Source organism: Cydia pomonella, chromosome 8 (genome assembly GCF_033807575.1).
Source record: "Cydia pomonella isolate Wapato2018A chromosome 8, ilCydPomo1, whole genome shotgun sequence".
Lineage (NCBI taxonomy): Eukaryota > Metazoa > Arthropoda > Insecta > Lepidoptera > Tortricidae > Cydia > Cydia pomonella.
The window spans coordinates 22,907,016-22,934,637 of record NC_084710.1 but is presented as its reverse complement, the minus strand read 5'-3'; the positions used below and the strand labels follow the sequence as shown (position 1 = coordinate 22,934,637).

Here is a 27,622-nt window from a genome sequence, read left to right as displayed (position 1 = left end):
GATACAAATACATATACATAGATATATCATTTACATAGATACAAATGGAATAAATAAAAATTGTATTGTCTCGTAACATGATAAAATAGAGTTCTTGACACAAAAAAGGCATTACTGAGACCATTAATTACGGATTTTAATTATTTTTAAATTCTTAGATATGCTAACTTCACACATGCCATGCTGATGTAATTTAACAAGGCACAGATATATATTTGGCTATAAACGATAGCTCTTGCTCTATTGTTAATAAAACTCCAGAGTTATCGAAGTTCTCGGTCCTAAATCAAGCAAGAAAAAAAAACGTAACTTTCAAAAACTTCAAATTTAACAAAATTCATGTCAAATATACTAAAATAATTTTGGAAGTTCTAGGCATGTTTTGGGTTTTAAATTGTAGCTGTGAGTCAACTATACTGCCACTGGTACTGCCAGGGTTCAGCATCAGCTCTAAGTATCTTGGATACTGCTCTCCCATGTACTTATCAAGATGTGTCGGATGACCAAACCAGCGTGTGCCTATGTTGCACCAAACTTTAGTTCCATTAGTACTGCCAGGGTTCAGCATCAGCTGTATCTTGGGTACTGCTCTTCCAAGTGCTCATTAAGACAATTCGGATGACCAAAACAGCGTATGCCTATGTTGACTCAAATCTGAGTTCCACTAAGGTATAGGTACTGTCAGGGTTCATAAGGAGGATGAGTAAAATATACTCAAAACTTATATACGATACGAGTAAGTTTAGCCTTGCAGACCTATGATCCCTTGGACGCCTTTTATAAAATGACGGTCGCTGCAATTACTTTCTTTTTAACCATAGAGACTATACATCTCTATTGTATTGTAGGACCTAATTATTTATTTTAAGATTATTATAATGTTTACCCAGGTATTGGCTGGTGTATTTATATGTTGTTATGTATTTTTCATGTCACTATACATATAGATGTTGTATTGACATGTAAAAGAGGCTTACTTGCATAATAAATTTTTCAATTTTGAATTTTCTGCATAAATAGGGTTGGAAAGATTCTGCGGTGAGCGAGTGTGGCAAGGAAATCCAGACTATGGAGCATTATATAATTCACCGATGCCCTCTGCACTGATACTCGGGACCACCAGAAGACCTGCTGTTCCTAACACCCGACGCAATTTTTTTAAATATTTTTTATTGTTAATTGTTCAAGATAGATTGATGTTAATGCAAATTAATGTTCAATGCAATTTATCATTAATTTCCTGCATTTTTATTGGTTAATTTTAATGAATCTTTGCAATGTGTAATGTTTAATCGTCAATTGCATTAACGTTCGGCCAACACTGCCCCTGCAGCGGTTGCGGCACGCGCACCACAAAAAAGACCACTAAGATCTTTCGGTTTGGCTCATGGTGTCATGGTTGACTGGTAGAGAATGCCTTCTGGCATTTGTACTCTTCATGTATTGTGCAATAAAGTTTAAATAAATAATAAAAGAGTTAGAGTGCACGTAGTGGCGCGATCAAAGCTGGAACACCCTTAGCGTGTAGCCGGTCTTCTGTTGTACATACTCCACCACTTCAGCAGCCGTGGCGGTGTAATGCAAGCGCGATACAGTACAGAAATACGTAGGATTAATGCCAACTTAATTTGAATTTACAAAACAGGGTGTCATGAATTTACGTTCATAAGCATAATGTCAAACTAGTGCAATAAAAAACAATTATATAAAAATCAAGAGCCACTTATTACTTTTAAGATATAATTTTATACAATATTTTTTGTGTATTTTTGTTTACGTAATTCCAGTATATATTCCAAACTGTCATTGCAGACTTAAAAGGCATTTATTTTAGAACTATCGTTTTATACTATCCTATAGGTACTTACGTTTTCTTCTAAAATTTTGTATTCCCATTTGTATAAATGTGTTATTACTGTAAAAAAATATCACTGAAATAGTTTTTTTTATACGCGTTTGTCGCATTACCTATTCCCATATAGGTAATATGAAGGTTTGAAACCTACAAAGTCTTTTGGTCGATAACTGGCAACGAGTATGTATTTGAATTCAGAACTATAGCCCTGCTAGATGATTAGATAACTGCAGGCGGGCAATCGGGCATTCCGAAGGTGGCAACCATTAAGAGTAGTCGATGTTTGTGATCTTGTTGATGGATGAAAAAATATAAATAATAAATAATAAAAATAAAATAAAATTCCTTTATTTCAAGCTACAAGGCTCATAATCAATTTTAACATGTCTTAATTCTAATTTAGGTATATAGAATCAGAAATATACGTCTGCGTTTATTCTTTACCACAATTTAGGCGGCACCCCTTTTACAGTACGCAGATTTTTCTTACCTACTGTAGAGGACTTGTTGGCAGTGGGCACGTAGTTAGCCACAAAGTTTGTGGTTCCATTTCTCAAAAAAATGTACTAGATGATATGAAAAGAGAAAACACGTGTATCATTATTTTTCATGCACTTGCTTATGTTTCAATTTGGTCAGTGATAACAAGATCACGGTGTATAGCGTTACGTTATATATAACAGCCAGTGTGGGAGCACCTTTAGAAATCTGGTCAAATCGACAGGGCAAGGAAATATTCTTAGTGAACTTGACTCCCATTTTCACATTAATGTTCTGTTGGGATTACGTATTATATAATTACTAGGTACCTGAACAGATATAAATAAAACAAACATCTTATACATTACTTTTTTATTTCAATATTTTGTTAGGTTGGTAACAACACTACTAGCCGGTTTGTTTATCTGTGGCAGACATCGATTTAATATACCATAATATGGTATGTTAAATCGATGTCTTAATATATATTGTATATTAAATCGATGGTGGCAGATAAAATACTACCTGCTTATGGATACAAACCTTTACAGTTGTGTTCATTTCCAATACTTACTACATCTTTTATAAGTTCTACTAAAATTAGGTACTATTTATAATTACTACTAATATTAGGTAAGTACGCTATCAATATGTACCTTATTAATAAACTTAAATGATTAATACAAAACGGAGAATAAGGAGTACGATGCCTTCACGATCTGAAAAAAAATACGGAATAGCATTTGCGTCACAATGTTTACAGAATAGATGTTCTCAATAATCGTCCTTATTGATGAGAAACATTGACGCTCTATTTGCATAAAGGTTCCAAATAAACGAGTCTTACCGATAAATAAGATTGATAAGAGAGTTCTATGAATCCACAACTCTTCATGATGACAGGTTTCTAAAAAAATACTATTTATTAAATAAATGTTTACGTCACTAAAAAAGTTATACCTAATGGGTGTGTTTATCTTTATCGTCAAAAAATTAAAGCAACCAAAAAAACTTGTCAAATGCATAGGCATTCGTCATACAACAACATTTTGGGGGACATTTCCTAATGAGTAACACGCTTTAAACTTGACGTGCAAAATGACACCCTTATACAGGGGAAATTGTTATGTTTGGCCATTCGCTGAGGGAAGAATATGTGGGTCATACTGAACAACTTTTCCTATGGGGCCAACCCCGCAATTGTTGAAAAAAAAACATAAATAAAATAAAAGTCTCTAACGTCTATATTTGCCGTTTTTTAAACCTGTTTAATTTTGCATATATTTTAGTTGGCACTTTTTAAAAACCCACTAACATTTATTGAACTACAAAATTGTTAGCTGGACTTTACAATTGGCACGTGGACTACCGGTCGTTGACTCCAAAATGCTGGTAAAACGCGTTTTAAGATTAATTCTCCATTCACTGAACTATAACTAATGTTTACCATGAATAATCAAAATTAGAAAAATTATTTACCACAATTATGAATAAGGAGTGAAAATTCCCGATAAAAAAAGCTTATAACCCCCAAAAACAGATGCAGAGATGCAGTTGCATAGGCATTTGACATTTTGAAAAACCTCCGTCTACACTAGCGCCCCTAGCGGCGAAATCATATGCGTTAGCTCTCATTACGTGTAAATATTTTGTGTAGACAAAATAAAATAATTAAACCACCATTCTAAGCATTACCTGACTTTGGGCCATAGAAATCAGCATTAGTCGTCGGATACGATATGAAGACTGATTCGTACAGTTCTGCCATCCTGACTGAAAGATGGCCGTCGGTAAATTCTCTGCCTGAAAAAGAACGAAACTTAAAGCCTGTCCGCTTTTCTAAGATCAAGTACGCCATTAGTAAGACTATATAAAAAAAGCCATTTATTCCTTAATATCGTTGCAATGTAAAAAATGTGAATGCATGCATTATTTACATTATTAATTTTAATTCATAAATAATTTACTAATAAATATATTCTAAAATAATTTGATTAACTTAATAAAATTTAACTGTCAAATAAATATATAAGTTATGTCTCGGATATTAAGGACCTCTCTCGAGCATAGGCCTCCTCCAACTGCTTCCATTTATCTCTTATTTTGCCTTTTTCTATCCATTGTTGTCCTGCTATTTTAATAATTTCATCTGACCACCTTTTCTAATGGTTTTCCTTGCCTGCGTTTTCCCGCTGGACCCGGCCATGATGTCACTGTCTTTATCCACTTATTTTCGTTCATTCTTGTTACATGAACAGCCCATCGCCATATCAATTTTTTGCAATATGTCAGAGCGTCAATTCGTGAAAAACCGGATTAGCACAGGATGGATGAAATGGCGACAGGTCACGGGAACAATTTGTGACGCCCGGATGCCCCTCCGACTGAAGGGTAAAATTTATAAGGCCATCATAAGACCTGTCGTCATGTATGGATCAGAGTGTTGGGCCCTAAAAGTGACGGATGAAAAGAGATTGCACGTAGCGGAAATGAGAATGTTAAGATGGATGTGTGGTGTGACAAGAATGGATAGGATAAGGAATGAGTATATAAGAGGAAGCCTGAAAGTTGCACCCATAATAGATAAAGTAAGAGCGAATCGCCTAGCGTGGTATGGGCATGTGATGCGGAGGGATGAAAGTCATGTGACGAGAAAGGTATTACGAATTAATGTGGAGGGATGGAACGGGAGAGGAAAACCTAGGAAAAGGTGGATGGATTGTGTGAGAGATGACATGAAACGAACGCGAGTGAATGATGAGATGACGGGTGACAGAAAGATATGGAAGGAAAAGACATGCTGCGCCGACCCCAAATGAATGGGATAAGGGCAAGCGAATGATGATGTCAGAGCGTCAATCATTTTTGTTTTTTGTCTTATTTCTATGTTTTCCTTCTCTTCACTCCGCTTCAAGCTTCTTTGGCAAGTGTTAATTTTATTTTTTGTGTACGAATTGAAAATCAACGTTTGGCACCCATAAGAAAGTCATGGTACTATGCAGGAATCCAGTATTTTCTTTTTTTGTTTCAGTGGCAGGTTTGATTTTAACGGTTCTTTGTAAAACGGTTCTCCAGTATTTGTTCCAGGATATTTTAACACGTCTATCTATTTGATCCAGATGTCGGGTTTTCTTGGAGGAAATCTCTTTACCCAGATAGATGTAGGTTTCAACATAGTCAAGAGTGTTATTATTTACTTTGATAGAGTCCCGATTGTGGTTTGTCATGATTTTTGTTTTAGACGTGTTCAGTTCTAGACCTATATTTTTACTTACAACGTATATATCTTCCATCATTGATTGTAACTGTGTGGCTGATTTTGAGAAAGTACAATGTCGTCTGCAAATCGTAGGTTGCTTAAATATTTTCCTTCAATATTTATGCCTTTTTGTTAGACCAGGTTAGGTTCTTCATTATATTTTGTAAAACAGTAATAAATATTCTTGGCGACAAGGGGTCTCCCTGTCTTACACCACTGCAGATATCTACTTCCGAGCCCACTCTATCTAACTTAACTCTACTAACGCTTTTAGAGTAAATGTCTTTAATGAGCTCTATTACTTCCAGCGGCACGTTCCATTCAGTTAGAGCGGTCCACATGCTGGTGTGTGAGATGGAATCAAACGCTTTTGCATAATCCTTAAAAGAGAGGTAGAGTGGTCGCTTTTGCTCTTGAAACTTCTCTATTATTTGGTCTAAAACATGAATGTGATCCATGGTAGAGTAGGCTGATAGGACGATAGTTGCCAATATCTGCAGGATCTCCTTTTTATATAATAAAATTATGTCCGATTTCGCCCCTTCAGTAAGTATTGTTCGTGATTTAAAAATAGCTAATTAAGAAAGCGTGAGCGTGAGCGTGAGTTAAAGAGTTAATTTTGTTAAAAAGAGCTGTTAAGTGCGGCGATAACAAGAATTTACCGACCTTGATTTCTTCGTTGGTGATCTCATCAGGACCGCTACTCTTATCCGTTTTCAATGACTCTTTTTCAATATCTCACTATCGGTGAATCTTTCTATATTAGTTACTTGAACAGGTTTATCTATACCTGGAGAGATATTAGCATTTCTTTGTGAGTAAAGGTTTCTGTACAATTCCGTGTCTGTATTAATTACTTTGGTTCTTGAGTAAAGCTTGTTTCCAGTATGTGACTCTGTTATGGTTACAATTCATTGCTTAGACTTGTTAATTTCTTTAAATCCCTTTTTTAAGTTTCCAGTCGTTTCTAAATATTTTTCTAATATATTGAGCCTATGCTCTTGATAGTCCCTATTAATGTAAGATTATGTAATGTTTTTTATAAAAAGCTTAGCTCTTGCTTTTCTACCCCGGGTCCGCGGTTTTATGTGTTGTAATTCTTGTCTCTGTTGTGCGGTCAAGGAATTTAATTTCCTACCCATTTCGTACCTTGTCACAGTGACAAACAACATGAAACTCGCTAGAGATCTCATACTATTGTCACTGTGACAAGGTACGAAATGGGTAGGAAATTAAATTATTTGACTGCAGTAGAACTTGAGTATTTTCTGAAATAACCTTATTTTGCTTCGTTATGGCGTTAGAATTAGTAGAGATATTTAAGCTCTCTGTAATTGTCTTTTTGATTTTTGAGTAAAAAGACTACTGTTTCGTCATAATATATTTTTATCATATCATAAAAATCATCATAAATAAAATTTACACATCCGCAACTTCGTTTTCTTCAGAAAGTAAGTATCACGTGATCCCTGATCACCTGTCATAGAAAACGAAGTGTCTGACACCGCTTCCCGGACCCTTGCGTGAGTCATCCTAAGTAGTGGCTTAGTACTTACCTCAACGGTGATGTCTCCCGCGCTCAACATGATGACTCCTGTGCTGAACAGCATGCTCGCGAAGGTAGTTAATATAGGCATCATTTGACTCAGGGTACGGTCGGAATTCTGAAACATTTTTTTTTTCTATTTATTGTGTTTTTTGGCAACCTCCCCCAGGTTAACTTTCAATTTCCTAGCCAAGTACAACACCTCTGATTTTGCGGTTGTCCACGAGCAACGGTAGTTGCTTACTATCGGGCAGTTCGTTTGCTCGTTAGCCTCCTATATCGAAAAAAAACTGCGAGTCGGACTCGCCCACCGAGGGTTCCGTGCAAATTTAATTTAATTTTTTTTTTTTTTTTTTATGAATTTATACTTTTCAGGTTTTCCCTGTACTTATAGTGTAAGACGATATATTTTAATGGGTGTCATTAAATCGATCTGCAAAATAATCCTATTTTGATGAACAAAAATATATATATGTAGGTCAGCAACTTAAGGTTAGCAAGTATTTCTAAACCAATTCGCAATTAATGTCATACTGAGCTGCTTTGAATTAATTTGGTTGGAAAATTAATTGTTTGATCGGTAGTAAGCGATCCATCATTAATCAAATTTTGATACGCAATCACTGGTTAAACGGGTTATTTCATTTTGGATTAGAAGTAACCTGATCCGCAAAAATTGATTAGCTAAAAAATCAGTTGATCAGCAAATGTCTAACCAACCTAACCTATCCCCTTTGCTGATCAGCTAATTTTTTAAAACAAAAAAATATTCGCCATTATTTGATTACTTCCCTTTCATTTTGTACTTAATCCTTTAACGCATGTCATAAAAAATATTTTGTTTAAATTTGAACTTTAATAGCATATACAGGGTGCCCAATAATTAATGGATAACCTTCGAACCACCGACAGGGCACCTTAGGCTGGTTCAGATAATGCACTTATAGCTATTAAAAAAGACAGAAGAGTTCTATTATCTAGTTTTACTAGGTACACTTATAGGTCTAGTAAAACTTTCGTGGTTTTCGAGATAATAGAACTTTTCTGTCTTTTTTAGGGTTCCGTAGCCAAATGGCAAAAAACGGAACCCTTATAGATTCGTCATGTCCGTCTGTCTGTCCGATTCTGTCACAGCCACTTTTTTCCGAAACTATAAGAGCTGTACTGTTCAAACTTAGTAAGTGGATGTATTCTATTAACCGCATTAAGATTTTCACACAAAAATAGAAAAAAAAAACAATAAATTTTGGGGTATCCCCATACTTAGAACTGAAACTCAAAAAATCTTTTTTCATCAAACCCATACGTGTGGGGTATCTATGGATAGGTCTTCAAAAATGATATTGAGGTTTCTAATATCATTTTTTTCTAAAATGAATACTTTGCGCGAGAGACACTTCCAAAATGGTAAAATGTGTGTCCCCCCCCCCCCCCCGTAACGTCTAAAATAACAGAATGAAAAATCTAAAAAAAATATATGATATACATTGCCATGTAAACTTCCACCGAAAATTGGTTTGAACGAGATCTAGTAAGTAATTTTTTTTTAATACGTCATGAAATTAAAAAAAAAAAAATTTTTCATCATACCCATACATGTGGGGTATCTATGGATAGGTCTTCAAAAATGATATTAAGGTTTCTAATATCATTTTTTTCTAAACTGAATAGTTTGCGCGAGAGAACCTTCCAAAGTGAAAAAAAGTGTGTCCCCCCCCCTGTAACTTCTAAAATAACAGAATGAAAAATCTAAAAAAAATATATGATATACATTACGATGCAAACTTCCAACGAAAATTGGTTTGAACGAGATCTAGTGAGTAGTTTTTTTTAATACGTCATAAAATGTAAAAAAAGCTTTTTTTTTCGTCAAACCCATACGTGTGGGGTATCTATGGATAGGTCTTCAAAAATGATATTTAGGTTTCTAATATCATTTTTTTCTAAACTGAATAGTTTGCGCGAGAGACACTACCAAAGTGGTAAAATGTGTGTCCAAAGTGGTAAAATGTTGAACGAGATCTAGTAAGTAGTTTTTTTTAATACGTCATAAAGGAACCCTTCATGGGCGAGTCCGACTCCCACTTGGCCGCTTTTTTAATACCTATAAGTGCATTATCTGGACCAGCCTAAGGTGCCCTGTCGGTGGTTACAAGGTTATTCATAAATTACCGGGCACCGGTATGGTTGCATATGCGGTAAGGGGTTAAAAAAACTTACTGCCCAATGCCCACTGACAAAATGGGCGCAACTAACTCTTTGTTGGAGAGGGTGTATTGTGAGGGTTTGAAACCTTCACAGTCTTTTGGTAGGTAACTCGCAACAATTATATATTTGAATTCAGAACCAGCCTCATCCGCTCGCCTCGCTCGTTCCCGCGCTTTATCACAGCGGGCGAGGGCTGCCCTCCCTCCGCGCATCCGTTAAACTCTGTTTTCACAATTGCACTCTAGGGGTAGGACAGACAAGACCACGTGGGTAGTGGGGTGCTCTGAGTCGGTTTTAGATGACCTTGACATTTTGGTAACCATGAGATTTTGGTGACCTTGAGGATGGTGGTGTGGTATGGTGTCACATGGGCTAATTTCGCTCCGCATGCAACTCTGCTGATTTTTCAAATCAACGTTATAGCCATCACATTGATGGATCACAGTATGTATTGTACGTTTAGCCTTCGACTGTGAGAGTGTCGACACGAAATATGTAACTGCGGCCGGCAAAACAATCCCAATCGCGTGCCATAAGGTCGAGACTTGCTTGTACATATCTTTATATTAATAACCTAACAAGGCGTCCTCATGGTAAGCGACAAAGTGGGACGTTTTGCTGACCGCGGTCACATACACGCGTTGCGCGGCATAAACGGCCGTATCTTTTTTAGGGTTCCGTACCCAAAGGGTCGAACGGGACCCTATTACTGAGACTCCGCTGTCCGTCCGTCCGTCCGTCTGTCACCAGGCTGTATCTCATGAACTGTGATAGTTAGCCAGTTGAAATTTCTACAAATTATGTATTTCTGTTGCCGCTACAACAACAAATACTAAAAACAGAATAAAATACATATATCTTTCCAATCTCGTTTACGTTCACTTAGAAGTGATTTTTCACAGCTTCAAGGAACTGTAGTCCTTATATGGTTTTTAATTTCAACTCGATACCTCCACGCGTCCTTAAGACAAAGGATCTTGACAAACGGACAACAAAGTCATCCTAATAAAGTTTCCGTTTTTCCTTTTGAGGTACGGAACCCTAAAAATACGCAAAGTGCCAAGATGATGGATGGATGGACGGTACCTGAAACTGCGACATGAGCTGCACAAGCACGCAAATGTTGACGATGATGTGTCCGCTGAATACATCTCCGCAAGTTCTCTGCACTTGTTGTGCGCACCTGCAAATTTAACAAAAAAATGAGGATGGTTCTAATAAAACTTCTAATTTGTCAAGGACTTGATCTCGACTATGATATGACCTGAACACGATTCCCAATGCATTTTGTACGTATCAGTCATTGTGAGCAATCGTTAAGGATCATAATAAGATCAATACCTTAACATATCCGCATGTCAGAATCGGCCTCTGGTACATAGTCCCTATTTGTTAGATGATTCATTATGACTATTATGAGGGCATATTTCGTTTAAAAAATGTGCTTTTCATTCAATGTCAAATATTTTTATGTGCCTATCGTAAAACTGTCGTTGCGGAAAATGTCCCTAATAGACAATGAAAACAAGAAACTTTAGTAATATTCTTATAATAGCTAGTATATAAAATATATATATATATATATATATATTTTACAACAACATTTGAACCAGTAACTAAAAACTTTTTTTCACTTGATGGTCTCATCGGAAGATCAGCGCTGGAAGCCACCAGCAACATGCTGAGATGAGACCATTTCGTGGCACTTTATACTTTTTTTGTTTTTATTATATTATGTAGTGTAATGACTAATGTCTTCTTTGTGTTTAAGAATAAAAATTATTCTATTCTTAAAAGTCATTTAGCGAAAACAGCAAAAGTATTTGTTTGCGGATGAAACATTTACCAAAGGGGCGTTTTGTTGACAGGACGTTTTGCGATCGGAGCATTTAGAAAAGGAACATTTTGCGAGAGGGACAGTGAGCTATAAGTAATATAAGTATGGTTGATGATGATGAATATGGGGTTGCCTGAACATTTTGTATAAATAGTTATTGGATAAAAGTAAGCATTTGACCACAGTCTCACCCGTTGGTACGAGTAAGTGATGTGCTTTTGATGGGGAATGCTTACCGAAGAGATATCTTATCACTCTTGATTTGAAAAGATTCAAGTTATTAGTCGACTGGGAATAGATTTTCAAATACTTAGTGAGTTTTGCAATTTGAAGAATTTCTCCTAAAAGAAGTTTTTGCATGCAAAGTCTAGTTATCATCTCCACCTACACTTACCAAATGGTGGTAGCATGCAATCTTATACCAAGCTTAAGAGCTCGCTCAAACTTCTCTTCCTTCTCACTTTGACTGATCCTCTCATCAAATGTACCCGCGATACTCTTAAAGTACACCTGCAGATTCATATACTGATGGCTGAGGGATGTGTTGACAGGGATGACTAGGAGATAGGCGATGGTTATTCGGAGCATCCACAGCCACCCGAGGATGTAGATTCCAACGCGACCCACTCCCGCGAGGAGTGACTGGTCGTGGACCTCGGGCCAGATGGTTATAATTGTGACGAAGTTTCCATCTGTAAAATTTGCGTTTTTGAACAGTGATGAAAGATTCTTCATGTAAATTAAATTAAATATGGTTTATGAGGCAACTAAGGCCTCTTCCAAACTAACATACATACCTACAGTAATAAAAAGATCATTCGGCGACACAGTTTTCTGTTGCGTTGCGTGTTCGGGTGCAGGTTTTGGCAGATTTTCACGGAACCGCCGAAATACCACACCCTTTGGCCAGAAGCCCTTATTAGCTTAACCTTTTTTACCACTTTGGCTCTTCTCTCACGAGAATATTCAAATGCTACGCGACCGAGATGCAAACTATGATTGCCTTCTGGTATGCTACTCGTTTCCGCACACGGTGCTATGCAAATGAGACTATTTTTTATATCTTAACCTAACCTAAATATCTAATTACACAGCAAAAAAAATTAATTTGCCAGCAAAACAGCATTCTGGTGTGCGAATACATTATACTGCTGTGCAATGTGTTTTTTTTTTTAAATGTGCAATTAATAATATACCAAAAAAACCACGCCTTCTTTCACCTATCTTTTCTCACATATTCTGGCAGCTTATAATTATATAAATATGGATAATGTTTGACCTCTTGAACAAAATTAATATTAAAAGTTTATTCCGTCGCGTTTTGTAATGCATTGCGTATACGACTCGAGTCGCGTGCGACCAGCAGGACGGTATCGTGCGACTAGGGAATGCAAAAACCGGAGGTTTTTCAAAACCGGTTTTTTCTTCGTATTTACCAAAAAAAACCGAAACCGGTTTTAACCGGTTTCGGTTTTTTCTGGTTTCGGAACTCACATCACAATACAGTAACATACACCTATTTCCAATAAAGACATTAAAAGTTCACGTACTCGTATTACACAAAACCGGCCAAGAGCATGTCGGGCCACGCTCAGTGTAGGGTTCCGTAGTTACTCTCTAGTCACAATAAGCTAAACTGGAGCTTAAAGTATAGTAAATTGTTAACCAAGGGATGAAACGGTACCTTTCACGCGAGTTAAACAAATAGGCAAATTTTCATAATCAGTACCTAATTAAAGTAAGTCTTTTTACTATGAAGGGGAAACTTTTTGCGATAACTCAAAAACAGCTAAACTGATCATGTCCGCTATAGTTTTCATTTAATGTCTTTTTTAAGCTCTACTTCCACGATTTTTTTCATATTTTTTGGACCTATGGTTCAAAAGTTAGAGGGGGGGGGGACACATTTTTTTTTCTTTATGAGCGATTATCTTCGAATATATACACTTTATCAAAAAATGTGTTTTGAAGACCCCTATTAGTTTTGAAAGACCTTTCCAACGATACCCCACACTGTAGGGTTGAAGCAAAAAAAATATTCACCCCCACTTTACGTGTAGGGGAGGTACCCTCAAAACAATTAAATTCTTAGATTTTATTGTACGACTTTGTCGGCTTTATTGATTTATATATCCATGCCGAATTTCAGCTTTCTAGCACTAACTACCACGGAGCAAAGCCTCGGACAGACAGACTGAATTGTGTTGATTATTACTATTTTATATTGTTATATTTCATATTATTTGATTTGATACTTATGACATGTCAGAATTATAATAATGATTTAATTAAATTTATTGGATATTTGAATTGTTTTGATTATTTTTATATTGTTTTATTTCACTGTAATTGAATTTGATTATTGTTATCTTAATTGTACTTAAATTGTCATCGACCTAATTATATGTTGTAAAACACATGACATGTAAAATTTGTAATTTCATCAATAAAGGAATATGAATATGATTATATATACTTGCGCCAGTTATAGTCTCTATCAGCGACAGACAAGATAAGGACGTGGAGCGCCGTGTTCAAAATGCCTGGAAGAGCTATGCTGGTCCATAAAAGAACTAATGAATGGCGACAGTGGCGTAGCGAGGGGGGGGGATGGGGGGCTAGGGGGGCCATGGCCCCGGGCGGCACATGAGAGGGGGCGGCAAACACGGCATTTAAAAATATAAAATTAAGAAATCAAAATTTTTCAAATCGCGCCACTAACGCGCCAAAATGCACCGCGGGAGCCAACGGCGCGAGGCGAGGCGGCGATGCAGGGGGCCTACCGTGAAAACCCAAATTCATGAATTGCATGGATCTTTCTCTTTTACTCTCACCAAGACGTAATTAGAGTGACAGAGAAAAATGCCCGCAACTGACGAACTTCGATTTTCGCAGTTATAGCCCAGGGGCGGGCCATCGCTGCCGGAGTGCAGCGTTCAGAGCCACCGCCGAGCTTACACGATTGTCCGTTAAATGACGTCACATTAAATTGAACACAGCACCCTTTGCCGGGTGCCGTCGGCGCCTTCATACTAAAAAGTCGGACATAGCTCGGCGTATGTGGCGCGCCGCGCGCGTTCGGATGTCCGGCGCCCTCAGCGCCTTCATGCCAAAATAGTCGGGCGTAGCCCGATGAACTTGGCGCGCTGCACGCGATCGAAACACGATCACAGAATAAGTAATAGTATGTGTCACAATTATGTTAAAAGCAACCTGACGTAGGTATTGGGCGCTTTACATGCGCTGCTGTACTAAAGGCGCCCTCGCACAAAAATAATGTACTTAAAATTAATTTAAATAATGAATCAAAAAATGATAACCCAAAAAAGAATTAAATAAAAAATAAGTTCAAAAACTAAAACCAGACTACCTACTGAAAATAGCGCTATACGAGTAAAACGTATGGAATTTCACGGGGACAAAATATAACAAAAATGAGACCTGTAAGAAAGAATATTGATAATTATTGGGAGGAGGGGTAAAATCGGGTTCGCTAGTTAGTCATAGGCGTGGCAGAACTGAAAAGGTTAAGAACTACTGCTTTAAAGCTTATGACCGTAGCATACGACCACGGCTGTCCTTTAAATATATTTGTGAATATTAAATATACCTACACCGTGGGAACGAGCAACATGACAGATTTTAAAGGTATTCTTAACCGCATTTAGCGTAGCATTTAGAGACTAAAATCTCATACAAAGTTTTCTAATATCGGTCTTGTTATGCATACAGTACTTCCTATGCTTATACAGATAATGGCAATTCTTGTGAAAAGGAACGCAAGGGTACTACATGCCTTTTCTCGAAGCGCTTCGTCGTTTTTTGAACCCTCATAATTTGGGTTTGAATTATACCAGATCAACGAAATTTTCAGGATATAATGTCAATAGTGGACTTATTAAGCATAAAAAATTAATTGCATAGCTCTCATACTTTAGATTTAATTCATATCTTGGGGTTATCTAAATGGGGACTGCTCCGTAGCCCCTCGACTCAATGTACAGCCATGTCTGAAAATATCGATACAAAAAGGTGCCAGAAATATGTATACACGACCATATTGCCCATAAATTAAATTAGAGTATACATGTTTTTCACACTTTGTCTGTATCGATATTTTCAGACGTGACCGTACCTGCGACACAGCAACGCAAACCAAGGCACATCTACTAGCGTGCCCCACATGCCCGCATCACTGCTCGGAGCTGGATCTGAGAGACGCGACAGCCAGGGCTGTCAACACCGCTGCCTATTGGGCGTCCATCGTATAAAAAAGCGGCCAAGTGCGAGTCGGACTCGCCCATGAAGGGTTCCGTACCATTTATGACGTATTAAAAAAACTACTTACTAGATCTGGTTCAAACCAATTTTCGTTGGAAGTTTGCATGGTAATGTATATCATATATTTTTTTTAGATTTTTCATTCCGTTATTTTAGAAGTTACAGGGGGGGGGGACACACACTTTTTTTCACTTTGGAAGTGTCTCTCGCGCAAACTATTCAATTTAGAAAAAAATGATATTAGAAACCTAAATATCATTTTTGAAGACCTATCCTTAGATACCCCACACGTATGGGTTTGATGAAAAAAAATTTTTTTTTTAATTTTTATGACGTATTAAAAAAAAACTACTTACTAGATCTTGTTCGAACCAATTTTCGGTGGAAGTTTGCATGGCAATGTATATCATATATTTTTATTAGATTTTTCATTCTGTTCTTTTAGAAGTTACGGGGGGGGGGGGGGACACACTTTTTACCACTTTGGAAGTGTCTCTCGCGCAAACTATTCAGTTTAGAAAAAAATGATATTAGAAACCTCAATATCATTTTTAAAGACCTATCCATAGATACCCCACACGTATGGGTTTGATGAAAAAAGATTTTTTGAGTTTCAGTTCTAAGTATGGGGAACCCCCAAAATTTATTGTTTCTTTTCTATTTTTGTGTAAACATCATAATGCGGTTCATAGAATACATCTACTTACCAAGTTTGAACAGTATAGCTTTTATAGTTTCGGAAAAAAGTGGCTGTGACAGAATCGGACAGACAGACGGACATGACGAATCTATAAGGGTTTCGTTTTTTGCCATTTGGCTACGGAACCCTAAAAAAGGAACCTCGACACGAAAAGAAGAAGATTCATATCTAAAAAAATCCCGTTTTCGTCTCCGACTCACTTACTCACTCACTGATGATCATTACAACCCTTAGGGTACTTCCTAAAGTCCTAGGAAGCTGTAATTTGGTATGTAGGATAGTATTAGTACACAAACAAAACAAAAAATCAAACACTTGAAATTTTTTGCCACTTATGAAGAGAAAAGGGGGGCGGAATTTTGTACGGGGAATCAATAACCGCTGAACCGAATTAATTGAAATTTGGTATGTAGATAGTTTTTAACCGGAAAATGACCCCGTAAGGGTGAAAAGGGGGAAGAAAAGGTCGTTAGGGAGAAAAAGAGGTTGAAGTTTGTATGTGGAATCAGTAAAAAAAGCAGATTGTATAAAAGGTGGTCCCAGATACGTATTTCAGGATTTTTAATAGTAAATCCTCCTCCCCCAACCTTTTAAATTATAAACCCGTACCCACACTTTTTTTGCCAAATTTGACCATAAGTCATGCAACATTTTTTGCTCCTTATATATGACCTCAGGAATGCGAGGTTAAAATCTGTCGGGTTACTTGTTCCCACGTTGTATACAAAATTTATTAGGTAAATTATGTTTTGTTATATTTCTTTATCTAAAAGATGATAAATATAAACTATTTTCTATGTGATTATTTCAGATGAGATTTTTTCTTTTTTCATAATTTTTGAGCCCGATTTTCAGCAGTCGAAGTTTAGTTTTTGAACTTATTTGTTGTATTTTACCATTTTTACTTAACTTTTTCTTATCTATTAATTAACGTTGATCATAAACGGGGCGGCAAATTTCTGATGGCCGCTGAAGGGCGACTTTCCAATGTCACTAAAGCGTAAACTCGTTGACATGTGTATTCTGCCTGTCCTAACCTACGGTACCCAAACATGGTCGCTCACCGAGAGTCAGAAGTCCAAATTGAAGGTTTGCCAGCGAGCAATGGAGCGCAGCATTCTAGGTGTCACAAGGACGGATCGCATCCGAAACTCTACATTGGTCTGCAAAACACGCATAGCTGACGTAGGGGCGAAGACCGAGTGAAGTGGCTGAAGTGGGACTGGGCGGGACGTCTGACGTCTGCCGCATGCATCCGGATAGGTGGGCTAGTATAACCACCAAGTGGATGCCCCAAGTTAAGCGAGGACTTGGCAGGCCCAGACGGAGATGGCGGGACGAACTAGACCTAGACACTTTCATCACTAACTGGCCTTAAGTAGCACAACAACGGGAGCTGTGGAGATCACGGGGATAAGCCTTTGCCCAGCAGTGCGACACTATAACGGGCTAAATAAATAAAAAAGGAGTTATATAGTATATATTGCCTTACCTGAAAACAATACCCGAGCTAATCCTTCTACACCGTAAAATACGAACGAAATACAGCAAAGAGCCACAAACACACACATGTAGATTTTAGTACGTTTCAGCATAAGTCTCTCCGTCTCCTCATCGTTGAAATCCTTCTTCAAAGATACAGCTAATGTATACAATATCTCCGTTACAGTTTCCTTACGATGGATCAGAGAGTGTGTGAAATAATACAGAATAATGTGTGAAAACGTCATCATAACGCGGTCAGCTTTCTGTTTTTCCGTTAGATTGTTTTGAGTGAAGAATGACCCTATCTCTGCCATCAGGAACAGAACTATTGCTACATTTATAACTTTTGAAATTCTCTTATACGCATTGAAAACTAGCTTCGGTACATTGTTATCGTCTACCCAGAAGTTCATGCCGCTGAAAACGTAGATAACTTTGTCCAGATTATGGAATAATTCCGTAGTTTTATTTTTCCGATATTCTCGGGACTCCATCTTCGCGTTAGGTAGGACGGTAAGTTGTAAATTGAAGGTTTGGTTGAGATTTGCGTCATAATTAAAGGTTAGTTTAATTCCGGAGATTATTTGGCTTAATTGCTAAATTGACATTTAATTGTAGAACTTCCGAGATTTCAGTGGCAAGGGTTATGGTGATATAATAGTCATAATAGCGATTAATTGCCATCAGGTGGTGGGCTCCGCGATCGTAATAGTCTAATTAATGATTATAACAGTCATCGTTGAATGTTCATTATACAGGGGAGTAATTGACGATGATAAAGTAAACGTTACTTAATAAGGATAGAAACGGTGAATTTTCTATAATTGCAAACGAGATTGCGATAATGAATGGGGATACTTTACGTAATAAGTATAGTTTGGTAGTCAGCAATCAGTTAATACCGTAAATTGTACAGTTTAGTTTATATTGTATCGGAGTTATGCATATTTCTAAATTAAAATTTTATTCTTTAATTTTTTTTATGAAGGTTTTTATTAGAATCCACTTATTTTAATATTTTCGCTACTCATAATTCTACTTTATAGCTAGTAAATAAACATAACATAAATTAAATTGTGTGTTGTAAATTGTTTGCCGTTGGATGAGAACGACTATGCAAGTTACTGGCTCCAAAAGTTGAACGAACTCCTGTAGTTGAACGGTTGTATTTTTAAGTAGGTAATTTTTAGTATATTACTGAAAATAGAGAGTATGATGACTTAACAATCTGAAACAAGATAAAACCAACGATTATGTAATGTACGTATGCAGAATTAAACTAAAGTAAAACAATTATTTCTTTTTGGTATTTACCGTAACGTAAGATTCATATGATAATTCGATGAATCCGAGCCCTTTAATCCGTACTCGTTTCTAAAATAATAATGAAAAAAGATTTTGAATTACAATAATAAATGTAAATCTAAATCGAATCAGTTATCAAATGGCAAGATCGAAAATATAAACATTATATTGTTATAAATTGGTAAAGCATCTCCAAAGTCTGGACAATGGCTACACGCTTATCTTTCACCCAACACCGGCACGATATGTGTGTGGGCACAGCTGAGCCTCTTGCGGAGCCCCGTAGACCGCCTCAGCTACCACGGACTCGCCCGCTCCTCTGGCGCCGGCCACCTATCCCTTCATGCCGCGCTCAACGATATATCCTGAGAGCGCTCGTCAGCGCTAACATCCTACGTGTGTCCTACTTTACATATATGAAAATATAAATTAATGTTTTTAAGAATAACCTGTGCTTGCGCGATGGCGATAGTGACCAGCTTGCGTACGCGCACCGAGGACTGCCTCGTGCAGTTGTGCCAGCCCGAGTGGAACATGGCTGCTGGCAGACGAGATGCCTGTTATTAATGTTAAATAAGTTTTTTTGTTAATGACTAAATATTTTATTACTTAATGACTATTACTTACTAGATTTTATTGTTCGTTCTTCTTCGACTGTGGGGAATTAATCTAAGTGTTCTTACGTACAGGTTTAGGTAGATAAGGTAGACCAGCTTCCATTATCAGATCAGCTTGACGATACCATAACATTGCCCCACGTTTGTATACAAAATTTCAGCCTAGTCAGACTGCACGTGGACCGGAAATCGTACTGTATAATTTGCTCTTGGGACAAAGTTACTAAGCTTCCTAATACCAATTTAGTATGTTATTATCAATTAACACAAATTTCACTTATCTCTTTAAATTCCAAATTATATTTCAGAAACTATAGTTTTAAACATATTTTAATGCCTCTCTTTCTTGTTGAATTTTACCTCGATGGTGACGTCTCCAGCGTTCCATAAGAATACTCCAGTGCCGACCAGGACCGACGACACCATAAAGATGATCGGCATCACCGCGATCAGTGTCCTTTCTGTGAACTAAAACAGAAAGAAACCATTAGGAATAGATTTATATCGACACTTTTGAGTGTAAGTAAAGTATATGGGTCATTCCAATAGACATCATAAAATAAATGGCCTTTAAACCCTATTTTTCTCACTGGATCTTTCAAACTGTATGGTGAAAGCCCAAAACGTTAACTATTGTATTATCCACCGAAAAGTGGCCCGTTATCCCGAATTTCTGGTATACCAATAACTAGTACCTAGATAAAATCATAGACAGTATAAGTATTTTTTAAGCATTTTTAATATGAAAATGTTGTTTGGCAAAAGTTCTTAAAGCTGGATAAGTGGACAGACGAAGAAAGATTGAACTAGGAATCAAATAGTAGAATCTTATTGAGAGTTCTTATCTTCGGAATGACGCACAGATTTTTTTCTTTCAATCGTTATACACTTATATACTGTGTTACCAACCATCATCTGAATCATGAGTAGGCCGAGTACACTGACGTTGATGATAACCTGCCCGCTGAACGCCACGCCGCCCACTAGCTGTATCTGCCGCATGCACCTACACAAGACATATTCTATATTCAGTAATATTGCGGGCCCCAGGCTTGAGAAGCACTCCAATTTGACCGTAAGCAGCGACCCCCATGGTCCTCTACACTTAGTATATGATAGACTCACACACCGATCAATATATAAGGACAAGAAATAATAATATTTGGACATAAGGTCTTGAAGAGGTTAATTCAAATTAGTCAGGACTAGTTGTTGTCGTATTCTAGCAAATCATACATAAGTGTTCCCAACATATGTGGCATTGGCACTCTCTATCCATACTTATCGTACATGACCGTATGGATCTAGTCATTTTTACTCACCATAGCGTGATAGAATGCATTTTAATCCCAACTTTAAAAGCATTTTCATATCTCCTCTCCTTCTCCTCCTGACTGCCACTACCTTCAAAGATATCGGTCAGGTCTTCAAAATATTTGCACAGATTCTTAAACTGGTGCGCAATACCAATGGTGCTAATCAGAAGTATGATGTAGACGGAGATGAACCGGACCAGGAAAATCCACCAGACGATGTATAGGATTATGCGAGCAGCTCCGGCGACAAGTCTTCGGTCTTCTACGTCGGGCCATATAGGTATTATGGTGGTGAAAGTCGCATCTGGAAATTTTAAATGTGACAAGTTGCGCTATTCAGTTCTAAGTAAGTAAACACTTTATTGTACGAGAAAAATAAACATTGATTACATCGGATGGAAAAGAATTGGGTAGTATAATCAGCATCAAAAGTAGCGGATCAAATAACGTTTCATAAGTGTAGATTACATACATTCTGTAACAGCTTAACAAAAAGTGATGTCTTTAATATAAAAAAAATTAAGACTGTAAAAGATATACTTTTGAGCGCGAATTTTAGGAATTTATCTATATTTGGAAAAGTTATTCGGAATATCAGATACTTTTGGCGCGTTGTTTCATCCGCTACTTTTGATGCTGGCTGTACAAAGGCGAACTTATCCCTAAGAGGGATCTCTTCCAGTTAACACATACTTACCTAAAAGAGTAATTAAAAACTATATCTAAAGTAATTATATATTATTACATATTATAAACATAAATAAATATCTTTATATACATATATGAACAAATATAAATATATATTTATGACCGCAGACATCTTCCCGCCTGTCAGTAGGTTGTTGTTCTATACTATAAAACTATGTTTTATAGAATTTAAAGTTTTAAAATAAAGATATTTTATTCTTTCTATTCCATGTCCGACTTTTCGTATGACTTGACTATCTTCTTGTTTTGTTTTTTCTAGAAAACTAGGACAAGAAATGCAATATGAATATTTGGGCAAGTGAGGCAAAATCCAATTTTGCCAAACCTGAGATTGATTGGTCAAGGCAACAATAACACAGATGCTACTAGGTAAGTACTTACCATTATATTAATTATGTACTTATTTACAATAATAAAAGAAAGATGTACACAATGGCTAGTCAGAAATAGTGTAAATATTGTGAGCTAGAACTAGTCCCCTACGATTTAAAAGGACTTGTGTTTCTAACTATAAGTACTTAGTACTTATTTGAATATGTTTTTCTTTTAATGTCTTGTTTGTTTATTATCTCAAACTATTATGTGTGTCCATGGGCGGCGGTAATCGCTTACCATCAGGTGATCCATCTGCTCCTTTGCCTCCTCTATCATAAAGAAAATAAAAATATTGAGTACTAATAAATACTAAGTACTCACTTGTTGTAAGCGCCTGAAATCCACTTCCAATCCCAAAAGAAAACAACGTAGAGCTACATACAAAAACAAACGCCGTCGTATACCGAAACGTTGTTCTAAGCATCATCTTCTCGATCGATCCATCGTAACAAACCTCCTTCAATCTCACAGTCAGTGTCATCACCAACTCTCTGATTTCTCGCTTATAATAAATAACGCTGCAATAAACCGAATAGAGAACAACATGAGAAAACGCGAATAACATTCTATCATTGCTCTGCTTTTCAGTTAAATTTGGCTGCGTCCAGAAAGCACCCCAATCGGATATGATTAACACAGCTACTGTGACTTCGAGGACTCGAGATGTTGAATTGTAGATTTTCATAAATATTGCAGGATAATCTATGTCCTCGAACCAGAAGTTGGTGGCACAGCTCAAGTATATGATTTTGCAAATAGTATGGAAAAGATCAGAAGTGCGATTATTCTGGAAAGGCTTTATGGGCATCATGGTGGGCGATGACTTTTTGATACGTGGCATTCTAGCGGCTATGAAAGTTTTAGTGCCAATAAAGGATTTTGCAAATCATGGAGTAGGTAATTATTAAGTGCCGACCGTAGTTAATAATTCAAATCAATGCAGCAAAGACGTTTTTAATTGGTGGAAATTCTTACACCTTGGTAATTGGGTTGCATATTAATTTTATTACTTTTATGAGGATATAGGGCTGGTAAATACAATAAGAAACAAAGCAATAAGAAACAGAAAAATTTAATCCTTTCATATCAAAACTACAATCATTTTTAATAGAGAAAGCATATTACTCTACCCAAGAATTTAAGGGAGATAATTTTACATAATAAGAAATATTAATTCTAAGTAGTACTTAGTAGGCAAATATAACATAAATATAAGAATAAACTAAGTTTGATCTCCTCCATAGGTTAAGTAAATTTATAATTATAGTATATTATACTTATATGTATTTAAAAATAATGTTCATAAATGGGTAGGTACTACTACGAGTATATTAAATAACTTTAGTCCTAGCTAGCAATAAGAATACTTGCAATACCCTTTTCAGGGTGTCATGTGTTTCTATTATTTAAATGTAATAACTATGTACCATGGCTCACAATAAATGATTTCTGATATATTTTCCACTTCTGATGGTGGTGGTTTTTTCTGGTTCTGGTGTTGGTGGTGAGTTTTTCACATCCTTTTGTATAGGGAGCAGTAGATATTAATATTTTACAATCTATTAAAATGTTGATATTACATATTTTGCAATCTATTAAAATGTTGATAGTTGTTACATCTCATGTAATAAAAATACACGTATCTTCGGGTATTTTAAGTGTGTTATTTCCTTCCACTAATAAGCGGGGGTGAAGTTACCAAAAGATGAACGCGACTACTACAACTTTCGATTTATTTTATATGATTCGGCATATAATCGAGTCTAGATTAAACTACTACCTACACACCTTTTAAATATTATACAGTATTTTTATAAAAATGATTACGATACGAGCCAAAATAGTCCCAATTGCCCAGAAGATGAACAACCTGAATTATTATGAACAATTCGATCCTTTGGATCGCGTCCATATCTTTGGAAATGGACCGGTATGTACCTAGTACCCGTCAGTAAAAATATGTAGGTATGTATGAAAAATGGCCTTACGTAGGTACTGTATTCGAAATATAGTGTTTTATACAAATTAATGATTTACATTATTATACTAAAGCAAGACTTAAAATGTTCATTTTACCGACACAAACGGACGAGTAAGAAAAGAACATTTAGTGACATGATATGTAGGTATACATTTAATTTACCCTATCTACCAACCCAAGGTATTTTGATTTAATACTCTTCTTAGGGTATGAGATAGGTAAACACAACACATGAAATAAAATGTTCATAGATGTTTTATTATAGTAAACACTCCTATAATGGAACAGGCACTAGTAATGGAATGGTATAGACAAATCCTCATTTTACCATAAACAAGAGCCAAAGAGCTGCTTACGTTTAATTTTTCATTGATATTTGTTATTTTGAAAATTAATGGCGCCAGACATTCCATGACTGGAGCAAAAAAACACAGTTTTAATTGGTTAATAATATTGAAACTAGCTTTAGCCTGCGGCTGTCGGGAATAATCACCCTCGTATCCAAAATTTCACTTACCCCCCTCGTTGCACAATGTACTATTCCCATCACGAAACAATGGTGTTCCGAACCTTTTGGGAGCGTGCGCGGAGCCGAAGCCAACACGTAGAGGCCCTTTTAATAGTTTAATGAAATGTAAGACACCGAGCCAATGATAGTAGGATCGTATAGATGTGCTATACACGTGCGCGAGTGAGAGACAGAATATACGCAATGCCAATGAGGCAAAATTAAACACGTTTTAACATTCCTTTCATAATATGTATAGGTACACTATGTTAGTCATGATCATGACGTCGTGAGATTTAATAGGAGAAGGTGGGATAAGACGGGGTAGCGAGGTAAGATGGTGACCGTACTAAATTAGATAATGCAGTGTCACTAGAAAATGTATTTTAACGCCATCTGACGGTATTTAGCAGTACTTGTCACTCTTGTCAGTGTCACAAAAAGCCACAATGCGCCCACATACCAATGGGCGCATTGTGGCTGTGCAGGAGTGGAAGACAACGATGACGAAGCTGTCTATATCTGCCCGATTTGTGAAGATGACGACGTTTAAATATTCTATACCCTGTCTTGCCCTATAGGTGGGGTAATTAAATATTTTTTACAGTACATATGGGGCTACTTTATAGCACTAGTGCGAGAAGTAGCATATTACGTTACTGTGTCGAACATTTAAAGGGCCATATGTACTGTAAAACGTTGTACGATACATGTGCGAATAGGTAATTCGCAACTCGTGTCGATTTAAAACACTCCCTTCGGTCGTGTTTTAATTTATCGCCACTCGTTTCGAATTTCCTATTTTTCGCACTTGTATCGTAATCTACTATTTAAAGTTGATATTTCTATGGGAAGAATTATATATTTTTTTCCTGATTATAATTAAAGGAAGAAAGGCTGATTATTTTCTTTATAAAAGTTCATACATTATGCAATAAAAACGGAGGGTTTTATTTATGAAATACCTCAAAAAACTTTTGTTGGAAAACCCTCTGTACTCAGTAAATGAGTTCATGGAATTGCCATTTTGATTCAGAAATTGTTTTATTTTTATTGTTTTTTTTTTTATTGACATTGTTTTCTTTATCATACAGATGATCCTTATTGGGAGATACTATTTCATAGTTTTTTATATTGTTGTGTGTTGACGATTCTTATTGGGAGATATTATTTGTGTTATTTTATTAATTTATCGTTTTTATTTTTATTGTTCTCGTATTTTCGTAAGTTTTGACATTGTAAATTTATATTTTGGATTTTGTAAGTATTTACCTACTTACTGTTATTCTAATTGTATTGACAATCCTTATTGGAGCTATAATTTTATTTCATTAGTATTGTTATTTTCATTTTTATTTTATTTTGACGATCATGATAGAAATTCTTATATTTTTGACATCAATGCAAATTTATTATGTAATTGTCTTTCATGAAATAAATCATCTAATCCCATAATCACAAAGTCCCCTTATCCCACCATCCCCAACACTTGCATTGATTAATTCCTGCCTATTATTCACGTCACACCGTAGCCGTAATTATTATGGTAACTTCCCTAATGACTCTTGGGGCAATTGTTGGGACTAATAGCATGCATGTAACTCGCTTTGTGTGGTAGGGCACAGCGCAGCGGATGTCATTCCAGATCTAGAGCAGAGCCCAACTGGGGAAGTACCTCCACCTTGCAGAAAACCGCAGCTAAATAACACTAGACCCTACTCATAGTGTTGTGTTCCTATTTGCCAGGTTGCCAGAGCTCAACAAGGGTGAGGAGTGTTAGGGTCGGCAACGCGCATGTAACTCCTCTGGAGTTGCAGGCGTACAGTCAAGTGCAAAAATATGTATCGAAAGAATCGTCTCATAAATATGGTACTACGCTCTTATTACACTGGAATAAGATGCTATGGGACATATTTTTGAGTAAGATGTGTACACCCATATTTTTACACTTGACTGTACATAGGCTTTGGAGACTGTTTACCATGAGGCGGGCGGTATTCTTGTTTGCCACCGCCGTAACATAAAAATAGTAATTGGATCAATCAAAAGGGGATAAATAGATGTAAAAAAGAGACGTAATAAAAACTCAAATATTTATTTTAAACAGTCCAATATAAATAAGTAAATACAAATACTTACAGCTAATATATCCGTGTCATGTTAGAACACTCAGCGTTGGTAGCCTAGCGGTAAGGGCGACTTTCAATCCGGAGGTCGCGGGCTCAAACCCCGGCTTGTACCAATGAGTTTTTCGGAACTTATGTACGAAATATAATTTGATATTTACTAGTCGCTCTTCGGTAAAGGAAAACATCGTGAGGAAAGTTGATAACTCGAGACATAAATTGAAGAAACTTGAACTTAAAATATAATTAAATAAGGTTCAAATTACTTAAATTTTATACCACCAGTTACCAACTTCTTCCCGCCGTGTACGGAATTACCCTCTGGGTTGGAAGGTCAGATGGCAGTCGCTCTCGTAAAACTAGTGCCTACGCCAATTCTTGGGATTAATTCCCAAGCGGACCCCAGGCTCTAAAGAGCCGTAGCAAAAAGCCGGGATAACGCAAGGAAGATGATGACTGTGTGTATAATCGAGACAACAGCGGGACAGCGCTATATGTTTGTATATAGCGCTGTCCCGCTCGCACACCGGAGCGACTTGCGAATCGAAGACCGTCTTAGATATGGCTTTATTAAGCTAGCAAGAAAAGATTCTGAGACTCAAGACATGTTAAACTGCTTTTGCAAAAACAGTTATGTATTTGAACGTAAAGCTGATAAATATGACCGCGGTCTCTTTAAAGCAAGAGTGAATAGGCTACTACTGAACCGGTGAGCTCCATCTTAGGCCCTGGCTTCACTTTCCATCAGGCGTGACTAGAGGCAATCGCCGATCAGTTAAAAAAAAAAGCAATTACTCAAACCCGTTAACGTTTAGATCATACTGAGTAACTTTTACTATGGGACCAGCCCCGAAGTCGCGAAAAAAAAATTTACTCTCCCATAGGAAATTTCAACATCGGACCAGCAAAATGTATGAAACAGACAATTTTTTTCGCGGTTTCAGGGTTGGTCCGATAGTAAAAGTTGCTCAGTATGACCTAAATATTAACGGGTTTAAGTAATTGCTTTACGTTTTTTTATTATTTAGTCAACTG

General features: G+C 36.7%; 2 protein-coding genes across 2 annotated transcripts; both read right to left on the bottom strand.

The window, feature by feature from the left end:
* Positions 1-98: 98 nt before the first annotated feature.
* Positions 99-23,164, bottom strand: LOC133520336 (uncharacterized). Its single transcript, XM_061854708.1, is given in 13 exon segments — positions 99-3,054; positions 3,183-3,242; positions 4,031-4,138; positions 7,151-7,258; positions 10,435-10,531; positions 11,580-11,938; positions 18,838-18,879; positions 18,966-19,025; positions 19,406-19,513; positions 19,934-20,041; positions 20,483-20,579; positions 20,896-21,193; positions 22,294-23,164. Coding segments are annotated over 13 exon segments (2,007 nt in total). The 5' UTR covers positions 22,814-23,164; the 3' UTR covers positions 99-3,012.
* Positions 17,009-18,821, bottom strand: LOC133520861 (uncharacterized). The gene has a single exon (XM_061855552.1). The coding sequence runs from the start codon at positions 18,143-18,145 to the stop codon at positions 17,636-17,638; it is 510 nt and encodes a 169-aa protein (XP_061711536.1). The 5' UTR covers positions 18,146-18,821; the 3' UTR covers positions 17,009-17,635.
* Positions 23,165-27,622: the final 4,458 nt, after the last annotated feature.